This window comes from Schistocerca americana, chromosome 3 (assembly GCF_021461395.2).
Source record: "Schistocerca americana isolate TAMUIC-IGC-003095 chromosome 3, iqSchAmer2.1, whole genome shotgun sequence".
Taxonomy (NCBI): Eukaryota; Metazoa; Arthropoda; class Insecta; order Orthoptera; family Acrididae; genus Schistocerca; species Schistocerca americana.
In genome coordinates, this window is record NC_060121.1 from 403,387,536 (window position 1) to 403,406,419 (window position 18,884).

General features: G+C 38.4%; 1 protein-coding gene across 1 annotated transcript in view; it reads right to left on the bottom strand.

The window, feature by feature from the left end:
• Nucleotides 1-3,604: 3,604 nt before the first annotated feature.
• The window catches only part of LOC124606635, a 33,401-nt gene continuing 18,121 nt past the window's right edge, over nucleotides 3,605-18,884 (bottom strand). The window contains exons 5-7 of the mRNA XM_047138630.1: nucleotides 15,422-15,814; nucleotides 6,053-6,156; nucleotides 3,605-5,786 (exon numbers count right to left, since the gene is read on the bottom strand). Of these exons, the coding sequence (XP_046994586.1) occupies nucleotides 4,748-5,786; nucleotides 6,053-6,156; nucleotides 15,422-15,814 (1,536 nt within the window). The 3' untranslated portion in view covers nucleotides 3,605-4,747. The remainder of the gene's footprint in view (nucleotides 5,787-6,052; nucleotides 6,157-15,421; nucleotides 15,815-18,884) is intronic.

Here is an 18,884-nt window from a genome sequence, read left to right on the forward strand (position 1 = left end):
ATGAGGCTATTGCATTCACCAACAGCAGATTTGTCGAAATCATATTTAATGTTGCATCAGTGCTCTGTGCATCATTCTAAAATTACCAACGAACCACTGTAACTACTACCTCATTTACATACATACAATAAACAGAAATATTATCCCATTCGTCTACCTACTGAGATTCTGTCATCAAAGCAGCTACTGAAATTAGAATGTGTAAGAACTACTTTAACAAAGGCAGTGACTACGACCTTGGTGGTGCATGAAAACGGGCTCTTTATGCTGAAAGACAACAAAGAAATCAGCAGAATAATCTACCATCTAATGAAAACAGCATTGCTACCAATGGTTTTCAGTCACAGACATCAGCACTACCTCTGGTAGCATATGGAAGATCCCCAACAGTGTGAAGTCTCCATGAAATAATTCGGCGAACATAAGTAGCTAACAGCCTACTGAAGTACCTCCAAACAATGATGGAGGAAGTTGTCGAAAAGTCAGGGCAAATCTGATGCAGCTACAACACAAGAATGCCATGAAAAATCATGTTCTCATATGATCTGTTTTTGTTCAAATCGGTTCCAAAGTCGGTAAAGAATTTCTGTTGAATGCATATTTCACATTCTTTCATTTCCACTTGAGGTAAGGACTACAACTACTACGACAACAGTGTAATTCTGTAGGCTCAAAATTAGTGTTTAAAATGGCAAAAGAAATCTAGTACGAGTTTTGACATAGTTCATGGTGCTTCAAATGACAAACCATGGGGGGCACCTGGGAAATATTCTCAAGCCCGTAATTTCCTCTTTGCTGTGATCAATACACGCTATAAGTATTGAGTTTAGCACAATCTTTTACTCATGCAAATAACTTGTTACCTCTCAATGAAATGACCAGATTTTTCTCATATGTTTGTATTTGCAAGGCTACCAGATTGCATGTAAGCATTGCATTTTCTGGAAGATAAGGCAATGCCTCTGTAAGAGCCTCAGCTGCTTCTTTTCCTCAAGACTCAAAGTGACATCAGAAGTGTGTTTACATCCCCATGGTCTTAAGGCATGCTTTACCCTACCCTTAGCACTAAGAAGCAAGCACCAGCTGCATGAGCACATGCCTTACTAGCAATAACATGTATTATGTCTACAATGAGCAGTCAAATGAAAATGAGACAGATGAAAAAAATTAACTTTATTTATTATTTACAAAGCAATCGCCATAACCGTTAATACATTTATCCCATTGTGTGAGGCAAGACAGTCCATGCCTACACAGAAAAATATTTGCAGTTGCCTATGGAACCATGATTGTAACCAAGCATGCACCTCTTCGTCCAAAACAGCAAAACAGGTAGACGCCCATGGGTGGTGGTGGCGGCGGCGGCGTGTGTGTGTGTGTGTGTGTGTGTGTGTGTGTGTGTGTTACTTTATAAATGTCAGTGTAGATATGCTATACAATTCACAAGAAGTGGTTTTGATTCACTACACATAGGTATGTAACACATGCTGGTATGGTTTGCAGGCCAACAATTGTTATGTACCTACGTATATAGTTAGTCTGATGTTGATACTTATATCAGAATACTTTTAATAGTATGTATAGCTGTTAATCGCGTTACTTTTTTTACGTAATCATACATTTTCTGTATAATTAACCCTCAGCCAGTTGAATTTACTTTTGTCAGATTAGTGTTTTTTTCTTCTTCTTCTTCTTCTTCTTCTATTTGTAACAGATCTGATGAAAGAACTAAGCCAGAACTGTGAATTGTATAGCATATGTGACAAATACAGACATTTACAAATATGTAACAACTGACTTGTGAAGGCACACAGCTCTTACGAAAGATGTGATCATACTGCTCTATCTGATGTCCAACAATTAAGAACATGCATTTTATTAATATATCCATGGCTAAAATGCTTCAACTGAATCATGAACATGAAAGCATTCATTTAAAATCTTAAGCAGTAGAATGAGTTTGGAAACACTTCTTCCGCAAAACTGTCAACTGAAAAACCACTGCATTACCTTGTTCAGATCAAAATAATTGTAATAGTGTGTCCACTGTTCCTGTGGCAACAAAAGATGGGAACAGAAAAATAAACAAACAAAACAATAGTGGCAATTTAATGCATAAAATGTTTCTTGGACTGTATCTTTCTACATCGGCCATCTTCTCTCATTACATTAACTAAGCTCTTCAGCTTGAGCACTTCTTAGTTTAGTCTCTTCTACACTTAACTTAGGTATCTTAGTTCTTCCACACGACATGACCTACAACCTTAGTGTGACAGTCCTTAACATTTTTATTTCTTTGACAACAATTCTGTCAATTCTTCATTCTATAACATCACGCATTTTTCTTTTCTGCCACGATTAGAATGTTGAGTGTTAGATACTTTATGTACTGAACTACTACTAATGTTGTCCGCCCCTGGCAGCTGAGTGGTCAGCACGACAGACTGTCAATCCTAAGGGCCCGGGTTCGATTCCCGGCTGGGTCGGAGATTTTCTCCACTCAGGGACTGGGTGTTGTGTTGTCCTAATCATCATCATTTCATCCCCATCGACACGCAAGTCGCCGACGTGGCGTCAAATCGAAAGACTTGCACCAGGCGAGCAGTCTACCCGACTGGAGGCCCTCGCCACACGATATTACTCATGTTGATTAAAATTTACCTTTTTATACCTCTTAATATCATACATACTGCAGTCGTGAAATTAGCAAAGATTTTGGAATTCAAGTCAAAACTGTCTTCACAAATTACTAAAAATGGCAAGAAATAAATATAACAGGTGAGCTACTGATACGAGATACTGTTTTAGCATTAGGTTATCACACAACACACAATAACTGAACCATTAGTGTCATACAAAAATGTCTAAGTAAACAACGCTACTGAACAAAAATCTTATCTTTTCATAGGTTAATTCTGAAGTTCCAGTAACACAAAAATAAACTAACTCCAGAAAAAATATAAAACCTCTTTATTTGAACTTCCAGTATTAATAGAGGCAGAAATGAAATATAAACAAATAACTCAAAGTAGGAGAGGTGCATTCATTTTTGCAGGACTTTATTTTTAAATAACAGTGTCACATAAAAAAATACACTTAACACTCATTTTATGGCAGTTATAGACATCACCTGAGAAGTCACAACAATAAAACAAGATCTTGCAACTAAAATATGTACACTGACTCTTCACAACTGCGAAAAAAATAACTTACTCATATCTACACACACACACACACACACACACACACACACACACAATCTGAAAAAATCTCATCCATCAAGGAAGACAAGCATAGGACTTTTCCAGTTTGATATAACGGTATAATGGCAGTTTTCATTGAACAGCATTTAGAGTTAGACAAAGGGGGAATCATTTTTACAGAGTTATTAATAATTTCAATAGAAATCTCAGTAAGTAAAACCTTGTTATGTGCTGTTCACACATTAGTCATTTCTTGCTGCATAAAAAGATCTGCACAAAATACTGTCTAAACAAGAGATGCATGCAAATTATAGAAATTACAGCAGTCATGATTTACCACACTTCAGATAATTACTGAGAAATGAATAGTAATTATTTCAGATTTTTTTTTTTTTGGGGGGGGGGGGGGGGGTGAGGAGGACTGTCTTAGAATAAACAAGTGGCTGAATGCGGCAGTTAGGGAATACTTTTGGTTAGTAGTTCTGGGAACTGGCAAATTAACTATAGGAAACCTGTATATCTTTGGTTGCTACATTTAAACTGTCACCAATTATGGGGAGAGAGATTTTGTAATTAATGACTCCAGCATTGGTTAGAAACCTACTAACTCCTAACTACTTCCTTAGTCCACATTAATATTTTGTACCTATGATTTTTGGTAATCCTTAAATGGGGTGCTGTCACTCATCAACAATACACGCAGCAAATTCACAAACTGTAGAAACATGTTTTATCATCACACAGTGTCACTGGTAATTACATACTGGTCACTACTTCAAAAAAAAAATTCCCATCAACTTTAGTGTGAACTAAATTTCAGAAAGTATTCTACACTTTTTCACAGCTTGCATTAATGGAACAAAGTGGTCTCTGACTAGTGTTTTGTGCAGTTCTCTTACAAGTACTATATGTAATACTGTTATTGTCAAAAATGACAGTACAATCTATGTATAAGTATAAATTTAAGGAACTCAAACCTGTCCCTATAATGTAATAAATCTTTTCCTGAAAGGGAAAAACTGGATGCTGTTCAACACTGAACATTTGAATAACTTACCAAATGATATTTACATTCTATGAACACAATGTTTTTTACATGACCACAAATAAACACACTATATAACAAAAAGTAACAGACCAGTTTAACAAATAATAATGTATCAGCGCATACTTCCAGTCCATGGGTTGTCTACAGTATCTTATGACTACTGACTTGTCAATAAATATCTGTTTTTTGTAAACACATTTGTTAAGAGTAAAATCTTTGGAGTTTACAAAACTGTGAAATACAAGGCTCAAAAAAATTATCAAAAGCAATAGCTTTTCCTGACATCGATATTTACACAATTGACACTTATCCCCCTCCAGTGATGTGAAATGAAAAATTTCAACTTATAAAATCGTTCACATAAAAAACAAATTCTGCATCAGTACAGAGCAAAACTTCATTAAAACAGAGGCTGGTCACACTTCTAAATTACCCTATTCTGAGCTACGACAAAGAAGGCAAAAATTGGCTGGGACTAAAAGAAATGAATTATTATCTATGGAACGCCAGTTAAGAAATTTCTATTCATGAATATGAAGAACACAGTGGCTGCAGCATTTAGTAAAAGACTGCTTCCAATTATAAATGACAACCAACAGTTTTCCTTTAGAATATCAACAAGTCCTTTATGTGCATCCAGACACTTTATACCCTTCTGTGAAGCACAACTTGAATCAGAATCACTTAAAGCAGGTGATGACTGTGGGGAAGCAGATGCAGGTGGTGGGGGTGGTGGTGCAAAATAACAGTGCGGTGCCATTGCGTAGCTTCCTAAATGTGGCATTAAGTAAGGTCCACCATAGAAGGGGAAGTACGTTGGTGGAAAATTTGGAGGATAGGCTGGCAGTGAATGTACAGAAAACCGATCAGTATCTCCTGCACAGACAGAACCAGCACGTGAGCCTGGAGGGCTAGCAGCAACTGCAGCTGGTCGGCTACTCAGAGATCCAAATCCAGAGCTGCGACTTGACGATCGTGATAAAGGAGAACCATCATGACCAGCTACAAATGAAGTAGGTGTCTGCCAATACCCTCCTGCTGACCATGGGGATCGTGTCACATTCCTATGAACTCCTAGTCTTGGTGGGCTAAGAAGAGGCCTTGGTCTACTATCATTCGCAGTAAATAATCCAGGGAACTCCTTGCCACCATACACACGTGATTCAAAGGCCCATCTTTTGCTACGTGGACGTGTTGATGTTCCCAGTGACAGGCTACAAAGGCTGTGATGGAGATCTTGTTCAAAGTATGGATCTGTACTATAACATTTGGCCCTGTTAAAACGATTGTAGAGACCAGAACTGTTGCTGGTATTGGCAAACACATCATTAGGTGACCTTTTGTAATCTCTTCTGGTATCACCAAAATGGAAAATTGTTTCATCACAAATTTTCTTCCCAATATTGATTTCAGGAGAGCACTTGCTGGCAATATGGGAGGAAGCTTTCTTACTTTTCATATTATTTTTTTCATTTAAATTTTCTGATACTCCTTTAGGCTGCTCCTCAGATGCTGCATGCACAGTTGTGTCTAACCTAAAAAAATGAATGAACAATTACTGAGTATTTCAATTACCAGAAAATCAAGTGTGTTAAGAGTACCATACTGTAATACCTGGACATTTCAGCAAACTTAATTCTGCAACAGACTACCAAAATTTACAACACACACACACACACACACACACACACACACACACACACACACACACACACAATAAATAATTCGGATGCACATAAAAACTACAGTGAAATACACATAGTCACAAAATAAAATTACTTATATTGGATAGATACACCACCTTTTAAAAGAATCACTCTGAATTTTCTTAAGTGTGCTCTTTGATACTGTTGGCATCAAAAAGGGAAGGAGGCTCAAGGTAAGGGTTGCCAGTAATGTCACCACCTAAGGAATAAAAACAAAGTTTTCAGTAACAGAAAATTAAAGAAATATGATAGAAAAAAAGAGAGGGGCAATAATATGTAACAGACAGGGCAATCTAGAACACATGGATACCAGTCTTCCGAAAGAATAAAAGTAACTGTACAAGATATATTGAAAGGTTTAAGAACTCAGTTATAATGAAATTTTACATACAGAAGTCAAAGTAATGAACAAATTAACAAAAGCAGCAAATGACCACATTTAACACGTGTTACTGCATAAAGTAATCAAGCTGGGCTTTATGGGCAGATGATAAATCTTAAAAAAGAACAGCTTGTGGCAGATTAAACTATCTACCAATCCCATGGATAAAAGTGACAATACGAGGGAGGCTTTGAACAAGCTTTAAAGTTCTTCATACAGTAAAACTAAATGTTGTTGTTGTTGTGGTCTTCAGTCCTGAGACTGGTTTGATGCAGCTCTCCATGCTACTCTATCCTGTGCAAGCTTTTTCATCTCCCAGTACCTACTGCAACCTACATCCTTCTGAATCTGCTTAGTGTATTCATCTCTTGGTCTCCCTCTACGATTTTTACCCTCCACGCTGCCCTCCAATACTAAATTGGTGATCCCTTGATGCCTCAGAACATGTCCTACCAACCGATCCCTTCTTCTGGTCAAGTTGTGCCACAAACTTCTCTTCTCCCCAATCCTATTCAATACTTCCTCATTAGTTATGTGATCTACCCATCTAATCTTCAGCATTCTTCTGTAGCACCACATTTCGAAAGCTTCTATTCTCTTCTTGTCCACACTATTTATCGTCCATGTTTCACTTCCATACATGGCTACACTCCATACGAATACTTTCAGAAATGACTTCCTGACACTTAAATCAATACTGGATGTTAACAAATTTCTCTTCTTCAGAAACGCTTTCCTTGCCATTGCCAGCCTACATTTTATATCCTCTCTACTTCGACCATCATCAGTTATTTTGCTCCCCAAATAGCAAAACTCCTTTACTACTATAAGTGCCTCATTTCCTAATCTAATTCCCTCAGCATCACCCGACTTAATTAGACTACATTCCATTATCCTTGTTTTGCTTTTGTTGATCTTCATCTTATATCCTCCTTTCAAGACACTGTCCATTCCATTCAACTGCTCTTCCAAGTCCTTTGCTGTCTCTGACAGAATTACAATGTCATCGGCGAACCTCAAAGTTTTTATTTCTTCTCCATGAATTTTAATACCTACTCCGAATTTTTCTTTTGTTTCCTTTACTGCTTGCTCAATATACAGATTGAACAACATCGGGGAGAGGCTACAACCCTGTCTTACTCCCTTCCCAACCACTGCTTCCCTTTCATGTCCCTCGACTCTTATAACTGCCATCTGGTTTCTGTACAAATTGTAAATAGCCTTTCGCTCCCTGTATTTTACCCCTGCCGCCTTTAGAATTTGAAAGAGAGTATTCCAGTCAACATTGTCAAAAGCTTTCTCTAAGTCTACAAATGCTAGAAACGTAGGTTTGCCTTTCCTTAATCTTTCTTCTAAGATAAGTCGTAAGGTCAGTATTGCCTCACGTGTTCCAGTGTTTCTACGGAATCCAAACTGATCTTCCCCGAGGTTGGCTTCTACTAGTTTTTCCATTCGTCTGTAAAGAATTCGTGTTAGTATTTTGCAGCTGTGACTTATTAAGCTGATAGTTCGATAATTTTCACATCTGTCAACACCTGTAAAACTAAATGTAAGCCTACAGAAGTCAGTGGCTCATGAAAGCAAGTACTACTGTCAAACAACTTTCTTTCAAGGGCAATGCTCTTATCAAATGTGTTGACTGGGTGCACTTCACAGTCCATTTTATAGATTCAATTTGTCAGTACCTATTACGTATTTCCTATTTTCCAAATTCCTCAGCAACACTCCAACATACCTTGCTGGACTATCACTTCTGAGTGACGACACAGCAGAGAAATAGCGTGCTCACAACAAAGGAATTTATCCAGAATTTACTTGACTACATTTGTCAAACTATACAATTAAAATGATTTTCTTCATCTTTTGGTTTAGGCTGTTTCAATAATGAAGTTAATGTTTCAACTTTTTCGCTGACACAAAATTCTGATGAGATTTTTTTAAAAATCAACCAACTCCTTGGTGCCAATATGAGAATATGAATTTTCTCAACTGTGAGTAGAATTGTTCATTTCAAGTCTGACAACAGTTGAGCATAACCAGCACAATTCATGTACTCATTTTCACTGGGACATGTTGGGTGCTGCAACTAACCAGCGAGCAAGTCACTTGTGATGCTATTCACTGATCTTTTGTGCCTGATTAACTTTGTGTTTGATGTAGCCTTTCAAATCGTGTTTACTGACCCTTTGAATTCTAACACACAAAGCTCCAAGAGAACTCAAACTACTATTAAACATATCACATCCTTCCATCTGCACATGTTTATCAGATGAAACCAAAGCCATAACCACAACCAACTTCTTACCGTCTTCCATGTAACATTCTGAACACAACCTTTGCCCAGCTGACCCATACTTGCTGAGGTTTTATAGCCAATTTGCCAGAGTTTCATTAATGTATATAAAATTTCTCTAGTTGTGATGATTTTTCTTTGAACATGGATCACAGTATGATCTCGGCAAAGATTCAAATCCTGCCACCAAAATGATTTTATCACAAAGACACACAGTTATCACTTATTCTCAGGCCAAAACAACTCAAGTTCCTTTTCTTCATGAGGAAAAATCACCATTTACCAGCCTTTTGCTGTAACTATCAGTCAGCAAATCACAACTTGATTCATACAAATTTCCAAAACAGAATACTTTGACAGATTGTTTTCATTTGCTGGATCTATCAGGTATTCAAATCACTAGTATTGTCCCCTACAAAAATAAAATTCAATTGCATATAATTCTTCTGTCTTGTTCAATATAGTTCTAAACAACCTAAAGAAAATGCCTAATTTTTCATAAATATTCATAGTTTTTATGTTATTCATGGGACTTCACACATTGGAAAACAGCGTAATAAAAATAAATATACGGTAGAGTCCCGTTAATCTGAACTAATTGGGAGCGGGCGATGTTCGGATTAGCCAGAACTACAGTCACGAGTTTCTAGAATGAAGCATATCAAGCAGACAAGTAGGTACACCATGGTAACGAACGGGAACAATGGCTCACTCTCGCTCCCTGCCCTTGTGGTTGTGTATTGTTGAGACCTTTCTGGTGTCTGAGGTCAGTGCACTGTCAGTTGGCTCACAAAGCACTTAGTTATGTTAGTTATCAATCGCTGGCACACATACAGCTGTATTGTATTCGTTCAGGTGTAGTGGTACGTATTTTCGTCATGAGTACGCAGACATACAACGTTAACTCTCAAAGAAAAAGTGAATGCTTTGAAGCAGATATCTGGCAATGGAACTGGGTGTTGGTAAGGCAACCATTTGTGACTGGAAGAAGAACTGAGTGAAGCTTGAACAGTCCTGTGCAACGCCTTCAGGAAAAACACTGAAATTCAGCAGACTTTGGAACAGTCCCAGTACAATTAAGTGGATGAAACTATTTTCCTTTGGTTTACGCAGGAAACAGAAGGGGGAACTCCTTTGAGGGGAGCACTGGTTCACGAGAACACTGTTTACCTGAACAAGTTATTGAATGGTAATGAGTCTTTTAGTGCGAGTACAGGTTGGTTGGACAGATTCAAAAAACGTCATGGAATCAGTCAGCTACCAATTACTGGAGAGAAGCTTTCTTCTGACCGTGATGCAACGAAGGAATACTTAGGTGAGTTTGAAACTATAAGAGAGGGAAATTGTAGAGGGAAGTTGTAGAATTTTGGAACACGTATTACGTTTGAGTACAATGACTTTTCTGGAGACTAGAAATCTACTCTGTAGGAATCAGCATGGGTTTCGAAAAAGACAATCGTGTGAAACCCGGCTTGCGCTATTCGTCCACGAGACTCAGAGGGCCATAGACACGGATTCCCAGGTGTTTCTTGACTTCCGCAAGGCATTCGATACAGTTCCCCACAGTCATTTAATGAACAAAGTAAGAGCATATGGACTATCAGACCAATTGTGTGATTAGATTGAAGAGTTCCTATATAATAGAATGCAGCATGTCATTCTCAATGGAGAGAAGTCTTGCGAAGTAAGAGTGATTTCAGGTGTGCCGCAGGGGAGTGTCGTAGGAACATCGCTATTCACAATATACATAAATGACCTTGTGGATAACATTGGAAGTTCACCAAGGCTTTTTGCGGATGATGCTGTAGTATATCGAGAGGTTGTAACAATGGAAAACTGCGCTGAAATGCACGAGGATACGAGGATCTGCAACCAATTGACGCATGGTGCAGGGAATGGCAATTGAATCTCAATGTAGACAAATGTAATGTGCTGCGAATACATAGAAACAAAGATCCTTTATCATTTAGCTACAATATAGCAGGTCAGCAACTGGAAGCAGTTAATTCCATAAATTATCTGGGAGTAGGCATTAGGAGTGATTTAAAATGGAATGATCACATAAAGTTGATCGTCGGTAAAGCAGATGCCAGACAGATTCACTGGAAGAATCATAAGGAAATGCAATCCGTAAAAAAAGGAAGTAGGTTACAGTACACTTGTTCACCCACTGCTTGAATATTGCTCACCAGTGTGGGATCAGTACCAGATAGGGTTGATAGAGGAGATAGAGAAGATCCAACGGGGAGCAGCACGCTTCGTTACAGGATCATTTAGTAATCGTGAAAGCGTTACGGAGATGATTGATAAACTCCAGTGGAAGTCTCTGCATGAGAGACACTCAGTAGCTCGGTACGGGCTTTTGTTGAAGTTTCGAGAACATACCTTCACCGAGGAGTCAAGCAGTATATTGTTTCCTCCTACGTATATCTCGCGGAGAGACCATGAGGATAAAATCAGAGAGACTAGAGCCCACGCAGAGGCATACCGACAATCTTTCTTTCCATGAACAATACGAGCCTGGAATAGAATGGAGAACCGATAGAGGTACTCAAAGTACCCTCCACCGCACACCGTCAGGTGGCTTGCGGAGTATGGATGTAGATGTAGATATTCTCCCCAACAAATTTAAATGCTGATGAGACTGGCCTTAATTTTAGGACATTGCCAACAAAAAGCCTGGTATCAAAAAGCAGAAGACCATGCTCCTGGTTTTAAAATGTGCAAAGATCATGTGACTTTATTAGCGTGCAGCAATGCTTCTGGTACTCACATGCTGCCTTTAATGCTGATCGGCAAATCTGCTAGGCCCAGAGCTTTTAAAAATTGCAACATGAAGTCCCCGCCCATATATTATTGCAATCAGAAAAAAGCATGGATGGATGGTAAGCTGTTCAAAGAACAGTTTCACGCTCAATTTGTTCCCTCTGTTCGACGGTTTTCTAAGGAAAAACCATGCAAACCTTTTGATTGATAATGCACCATCTCACCCCAGTGCTGAGGAATTATGTGACGTAGAAATTGTGGCGAAGTTTTTGCCCCCAAATGTTACACCACTTCTACAGCTGATGGATCAGGGTGTACTGCAAACATTAAAAAATGATGATGATGATGATGATATTCAATTCGCAGCTGACCTCAGAACAGTTTGCTAAGTTCTTAAAGAAATACAGTGCTGGAGGGACAGAACAACGGCCGCCAAAGCCAATACTCTCCTTCGATCTTTCTCTAATTGCGAGTTTATCATCACTATTTACAATGAGCGACATTATGAGCAGAACATATCCAGTCAGCAAAATCTTACAAGACCTTAGTTCGGACGTCGTGATGGCAAAAGCAAAATTAGATTCGACACTGAAGGTGTACGACAGCATGAGAGCCAATGTTGATAGCCACTGTGCTCCTATTGTTGTAGAGGCGAAGGCAATTATGGGATAGTTAGACATGGAGATGAGTGTTTGTCACCTTACAGGCAGACAGAGAGACAGGGAAAACTGTGATAATAATGATGATGCTACGACATATTGGGAAAGAACTGTTTTTATTCCAACGCTGGACCATGTTACGACTGACACGAGAGTACGTTTTGCTGAAGAAAATATTTATCATTTAAAATTCAACATACTTTTGCCCTCACAACTACTGTGTCATGACAGTAATGATCTGGCACATATATCGAATCAGTGCTTAACTGAACTACCGTTCTTTGAAGGAGAATCACTCTTTGTGACTAAAAAGAGACTAATGGGAGAGATTCTTCAATATAATCAAACAAGCATGAACGCCCTTAATGATCATGATTCTGTTATCCAAGCATTGTCTGTCTGTCCTAGATCTGACTACCCTACTTTGCACACACAGTACAAAATATTTGCTTGTCTACCTGCATCAACTGCTATAGTAGAAAGAAGTTTTTAACAATTTTGGCGTACGAAGACATGGCTAAGGTCGACAATGGAGGAGGATCAACTTAATGGCTTAGCTCTGTTGAATGCTCGCCCTGACACTGATTGTCCTATTACAGAAAGGATTGTCCTATTGCACGGGAGAATAGGCACACAGGATTCAACATTTAAGGAAGAGAACCACAACTGTAACTTTTTTATATCATAAGATGGCACTGACTTGTATATGTGTGTAATCAGTTTAAATGAAACTTTCTTAAATTCTACATGTGACTTGATTATTTTTTATTAAGGTAAAAGTAAAGGTAGCTCAAGATATCTTTAGCACCCCCTCCTGGAGGTTTTTCTGTATCCACCACTGCCCAGAGTTTGCGGGCTGTGCGCTGTCAGGGCTCACTGAGTAACTAACTGACAGCACATAACCGGGTGCAGAGACCATTTGCATTCATTCTCTCATTTTCATTGTTGTGACTTATTCTGTACCCTGCCCTCATGAAACTAAACTCACTATGACCCTGGACTCCAGCTATGCTCTTTGGGACTTCAATATAATGCATGAGCTGTACATAAAGTTTCTGTCTTTATTAAACTGCATACTTTCATGTATGCGTTAAGTTACCACAGGAACCCCTAGACCAACTGTCATGGAATCACCCTTTTCCGTGACAGTGAATCAAAGTATTAATTATCACCTAAAAAGTTCCACAATTCTTTGTTTGTTTGCACATACATGCATGTAGCCCCAGTAAAAATTAAAATCCTTGCACTTTTGCACGCCAACAGAAGAACCAAAACAAAGTAGCACAGTCCTTCAGTAACACGTATCATGCTGTAATTCATTTTGAGCAGTGGCAAAAACAATGGAGCTCTGTAAGGTCAATCCATACAACAACATCTTTAGCCATCTGATTGGTCTGACAACCGTAACATTTCCACTGCTGCCTAAAATTACTGCAAAATATTCAACAGTCCGTGCCATTTCATTTTGTCTCTTCCAGAGATGATACAATACTGTGATGTGGAGATTTCGATGTATACAGGTACTGCAGATAAATGCCTGCAAAAAAATTATCTATGTAACTTTTATTCGAAGGGAGAAGTTGAACTTTATGACTACTCCTTAAAAACTGCTGCTGTTTAACTGTATTGTTTTTATTTGTGACAAACCTGTCTTATTTTTAACAAACCTTTGTGGAATATTCTACATACTATCCACTGTAATGACAACATGGCATGTTTGATACAGCCATAATGGAACAGGAAGCATAACAACACACAGAATGACAGTTTTAAGTGTTGAAACTGGTCATTAGCAATAAATAGTACTGAATATGAGCTTGACAATTAAAAGTTTCTTCAAAACATTTGTAGGTTTCATTTTGGGTGAAGAAACACTTAAAAAACCAAACATAATGACTAAGTACTTTATTTTGAGATAGGTGTGTGTTCTTGTATGCAAAATTTTTTTCTGTACCATCAAGGAGGCAGTAAACAGTAAGATCAGTAGGTAATTACGAATAGTCCTTACAGCTGTTATTGTAAATGGGTCTTCCAACAGCAAATTTTAGTTTGATTGGAAGTACATGCCCATACAGTGATGCACTGTATATATGAAGAACACTGCATACATGTGGGGATCATAACCTTACTGATTTACTCGAGAGGCTTCAAAAACTAAATTGCATGTGTTGTCTCAAGCTAAAACTATTACACATGAAGAGTGGCACCATGTCAGAAGATAGTACATGGTCTGGATCTCCTGCAGTTCTGTTGCAATATGGGTAACACGCACATCTCAGTGTGGGAGACAAGTAGTGCAGCTTCTGGAAATGAACTGTAGAGTTGATATATGTGGGACAGTAAGATTCTTGTGGGCAGGAAGCCTAAATTGCACACAGATTCACTGTGAAATTCTGGCAGTTTATGGACAAAATGCAGATATCACAACGAACTGTAGCAAAGTTGTGCCAACAATACGACCATGGCTGCGCACACATGCATGATGCTTAAAGAGAAAGAAATCCACCGACACTGACCCCGTTCACGTTGATATAATTGGCAAATTGAAAGAACAGATTTTCCAATGATGTGCAAGTTCACACAGCTGTTTTCAAATGTCTCGGTGACCAGGGAGCAGATTTCTACCGCCAAGAAACTGAATGGCTGGAAAGAATGTTCTGACCATTCTTATAGAAATTTAGAGACTATGTTGAAAAATAGTATCATGTATCTATGTCACTCTGAAGTGTAGTCCTGTAGGTTTCATTAGTAAAAGATGTGTGATAAAACTGTGATGCCGTATATAAAGCCACCACAGAATAAAAAATTTCTGTTAAACTACAGTCAAGGGGAAGATGCTTCAGTTAAGTCATATATGAACTGAAATCTCAGACAGATGAAAACCGTTTTTTTTTGTGTATATGTAACATTTAAATTGAGGTTTCGTGCTTGTGAGGTTTATCAGCATGTTCATATGCACTGTACAGTTGATATAAGAAGATGGAAAGACACTTTTTTCTCAACTGTCAGTAATGTGGTCTCTCAATCATCAGGATTATCAATGTTTTATCTGTTACCCTGAATAATCACAGCTATTTCTCAGGATCACTTCAAAACGAAAGGACTTTGGGGTTAAAAATGCTGGCACGTATGATAACTACTGAAGGGTCCCCCCCCCCCCCCCCCCCCATATTAACCATTCTGTAAGTGACAGAAAGTTCATATTAATATTCAATTTTGCACTGAACATCTCAGAGACCTAATATCAATTTCATCATCTACGCTGTCGCTTGCTTTTTTTTTCCCCCCTTCGTGTTTCATAGAGTTGGATTAAACTGACTACACAAGAATGATGTGTAATTTAAATATGTGCTACAGGACTCACATGCAGACAGTCAGCATCTTCCATACGAATGTAGTCTTTAAGTGGCAGATGTAAAGCAGCTACATACTGCAGAAGTAAGAATGCCCAACCTGCAATACCACAAACATCACATAGATACCAAGTTTTACCCGCACTCATGGCAGCAATAACTTGGAATAACATCCCTGCCACAACCAGAGTAATTGAGCGATGGCAAAAAAGGAGCCATTCCCTTAATGACTCCGAAGCTGGCAGAGGGTGGGGCAAGAATGACAATGCCACTAATGATGGCGGTATCTGCAAGTACTCTTCAGTTACTGATGCACTCGCTAGCATAATGACGCAAATACTAGCTGATAGTGCTCGAGCCAGCTGGACAGTAGAACGAGCTGCAGCCAGCAGTCTGCCATACACCTGTTGAACAGAAGTCACATTAAATAATTAGCAAGTAAATTTTCTGATATAAGTAGATGGAACAATTACTTAGAGCAGACATAAATTAATTTTATCTCGACTGGTCCGTTTACACGCTACTTGGTTGCTTACTGCAGTAGAAACACACATTTTCAGATGTAACATTGCTTGGAAAAATGTAAAGCTCAATCTAGATTTTTAGTTGGGTTGCAAGACAGCCAAGATGTGTGTCACTGATCCTCATAAAAACTTTTCCTTGTTATATATCCTAGTCAATCAAATTATTTTATAGGCCAATGAGTCAGCTACTTGCAAAAGATGCTGAAACATTGGTATTTTATGACATGATATTATCACACACCTGGAAAAGTGTTACAGAAAATGATAATGCCTGTCGAAGTTTACACTCACACATCTCACTGACGACTTTGTTGTAAAACTGTGGAGCATATATTATGCTCACACAAGAGAGCTTTCCTTAAATTGGCCAGCTTCTCTGTAGGAATAAACAGAGTCTGAAAAAATAAATAATAGGTAACTCTGTTATATACAGCCTTCTGGGTTTCAACAAGCAACCAGAGCAGAACCGAGAAAGACACCGTGTTTCTTGAATTCTGGAAAACCTTTAATTCATTTCCACATAATAAAAAAATATCATTATGGAATATTATAACATGTTTAGAACTGTACTGAAGAGGGTCTGTCAAATAGATTTCAGTACAGCAACAGTATTACAAAAAGGATAGATTGTTACCCACCACATAAAGGAGATGTTGGGGGCACACAGGAATAATGAAAAGACTGCTATACATTTTAGCTTTCGGCCAAAAGGCCTCCTTCTGAAGTAGAAGACGCACGCACAAATGCTACTCTGCCTGACCACTGTGACCGATCACAGTGACCACAGACAGTGATTAAGAGTGTGTGAGTGCGAGTGCGTGTGTGTGTGTGTGTGTGTGTGTGTGTGTGTTTGTTTTCTACCACAGCAAGAGGCCTTTTGGGTAAAAGCTAAAATGTACAGCAGTCTTTCCATTGTGCCTGTTTGCGACTCACTGTCTCCTCTACTCGATGAGCAACAACCTATCCTTTTGATAATATTGTTGTTTTCCGTCCTCAATTTTCCGTTGTTAGATTTCAGTATGCCATTGCTCATGGAGGTACACTTCCTCAGGCATACTGTTTTTTAGCATACTACAACCAAGTGTGATAGTATCATTACTGTTCACTAATTATAAATAAATGACTTTGCAGATAATGTTTTTATCACATTTTTCTCGTGCAAACCAGTTGCACACAAATAGTTCACACTGTTAGAAATTGTTCAGGAAATGCAGAAGGACTTGTGGATGACCAATGCTTGACACAAAAACTGGCAAGATACCATTAACTTAATTGAATAGAATGGAATTAATCTAAATAAATAAAATTCCTATACTGCTTGGCCACAAAATTATTGATCACTCATTTAAATTCATAACAATCTAGAATTTGATAGGAATGAATTAAAGTGGAATGGCTGTACACTTATGGGGAAGGCAGATGCCAGACAAATTTACTGAAAGAATCTTAGGGAAAAACATTTTACCCACAAATCCCTCATTCAGACAATCCTTTAGTACTTTTCATTGATTGTTGCTGACCACCAATATTTGCTTCTGTCTGTAAACTGCTTGTTGGTTATGGAGCGTACTGTTCGATGACATTTCCTCCTCCCTAGCACAGCAAGTTTGTTTGGGATTCCTATCGTATTGGTTTGTTCTGGCATTTTTTTAGTGTTTATTATAAACAATGCACTTTCTAAGTTGCATTAACACAAGATGTATGGACGATTCAAAGACCCCCACCATCAGAGGTTTATTCAGTCAGCTTGAGATTTTTATTGTCAAAACTGAGAGGCTGTGTGTATGTAAGATTCAAAATATATTCTACCATAATTTGAACATTTGTGACATTACGCTCATTGAAAGTAGTTTGATGTCACCAAGGTGGTCTTCATCCTAAAGCCTTTGACGCATTTTGTTGTCGACAGGCACTTATGTGTATACGTGTTTTTGTTGTTGTAAATGGCACATTTTCTCTGAGCCTCAAGTTTTATTATGGAGCTTTTTCCTCTTGTTTACATTTTATTGCTGCAATATTATCCTGCAGTAAAGGACTAAAGTGAAATTCTTTGTAAGACTATCAGTTTTTACCAGTCAAATTTACAAAAACTAAAATGAAAACTAAAACAACTAAAATGAAAACTAAAACAACAAAAATTTTCCAGAATTCAAAAATCCTAGTTTTTTCAGTTTTTTCCAGATGAAAAAATTCCCAGGTTTTTCCCGGATTTCCTGGGGCATATACACCCTGTGAAACTATGGTTCAAGAGAAGGTCTACCAAATTCTTGATAGGTTGCCTTACTGGCTATGGGAACTTTAAGAAATACTTACACATGATAAATATAGAGGCAGAAGCCCTTAAGGGCAGGGTATGTGGTGAAGAGGATGAAACTGTGCCACATCTAATCTTCCAAAAAGAAGCTCGGGAGGGTGAAAACACAATATTCAGATCTGTAGAGCCTGAAGAAATCCTGTTTAATGAGGAAATCGTAAAGGATGTCCTACTGTTTCTTATGGGTACTGGTTAGCTTTAATAGAATCACAAGGCATGAAACAGCACAATACACTCAGTTTCGGTTCGGGGAACAATGGGCTAAGACTACTGTTGTTTCTGTCTCCCCTGCACAAATCAAATACAAACATTTTCTTTCTCCGAGATGCCACGATGAATGCTGATATTCTTGTGTGTGCGGGAATTTCTCTATCCTAAAAATTCCAATGTGCCGTGCCCACCATACATACTCTGCTACCCTTGTACTCATTTTATGTATGTAAAGCACATCTCACCTATTAAATTAAAAATGGTCCTACAATTCTCCACCTGACAGCTGTGATCAGGAAATCTGCATCTACGATCCATCACAGAATCATTTGAGCCTCTTTTTCCACTTGGTCGCATGCCAGTCAACCATGATCATTTCTGCTTACTGGTAGGCACTAGCTCAGCTTCCACCTCATGCCTGATGCT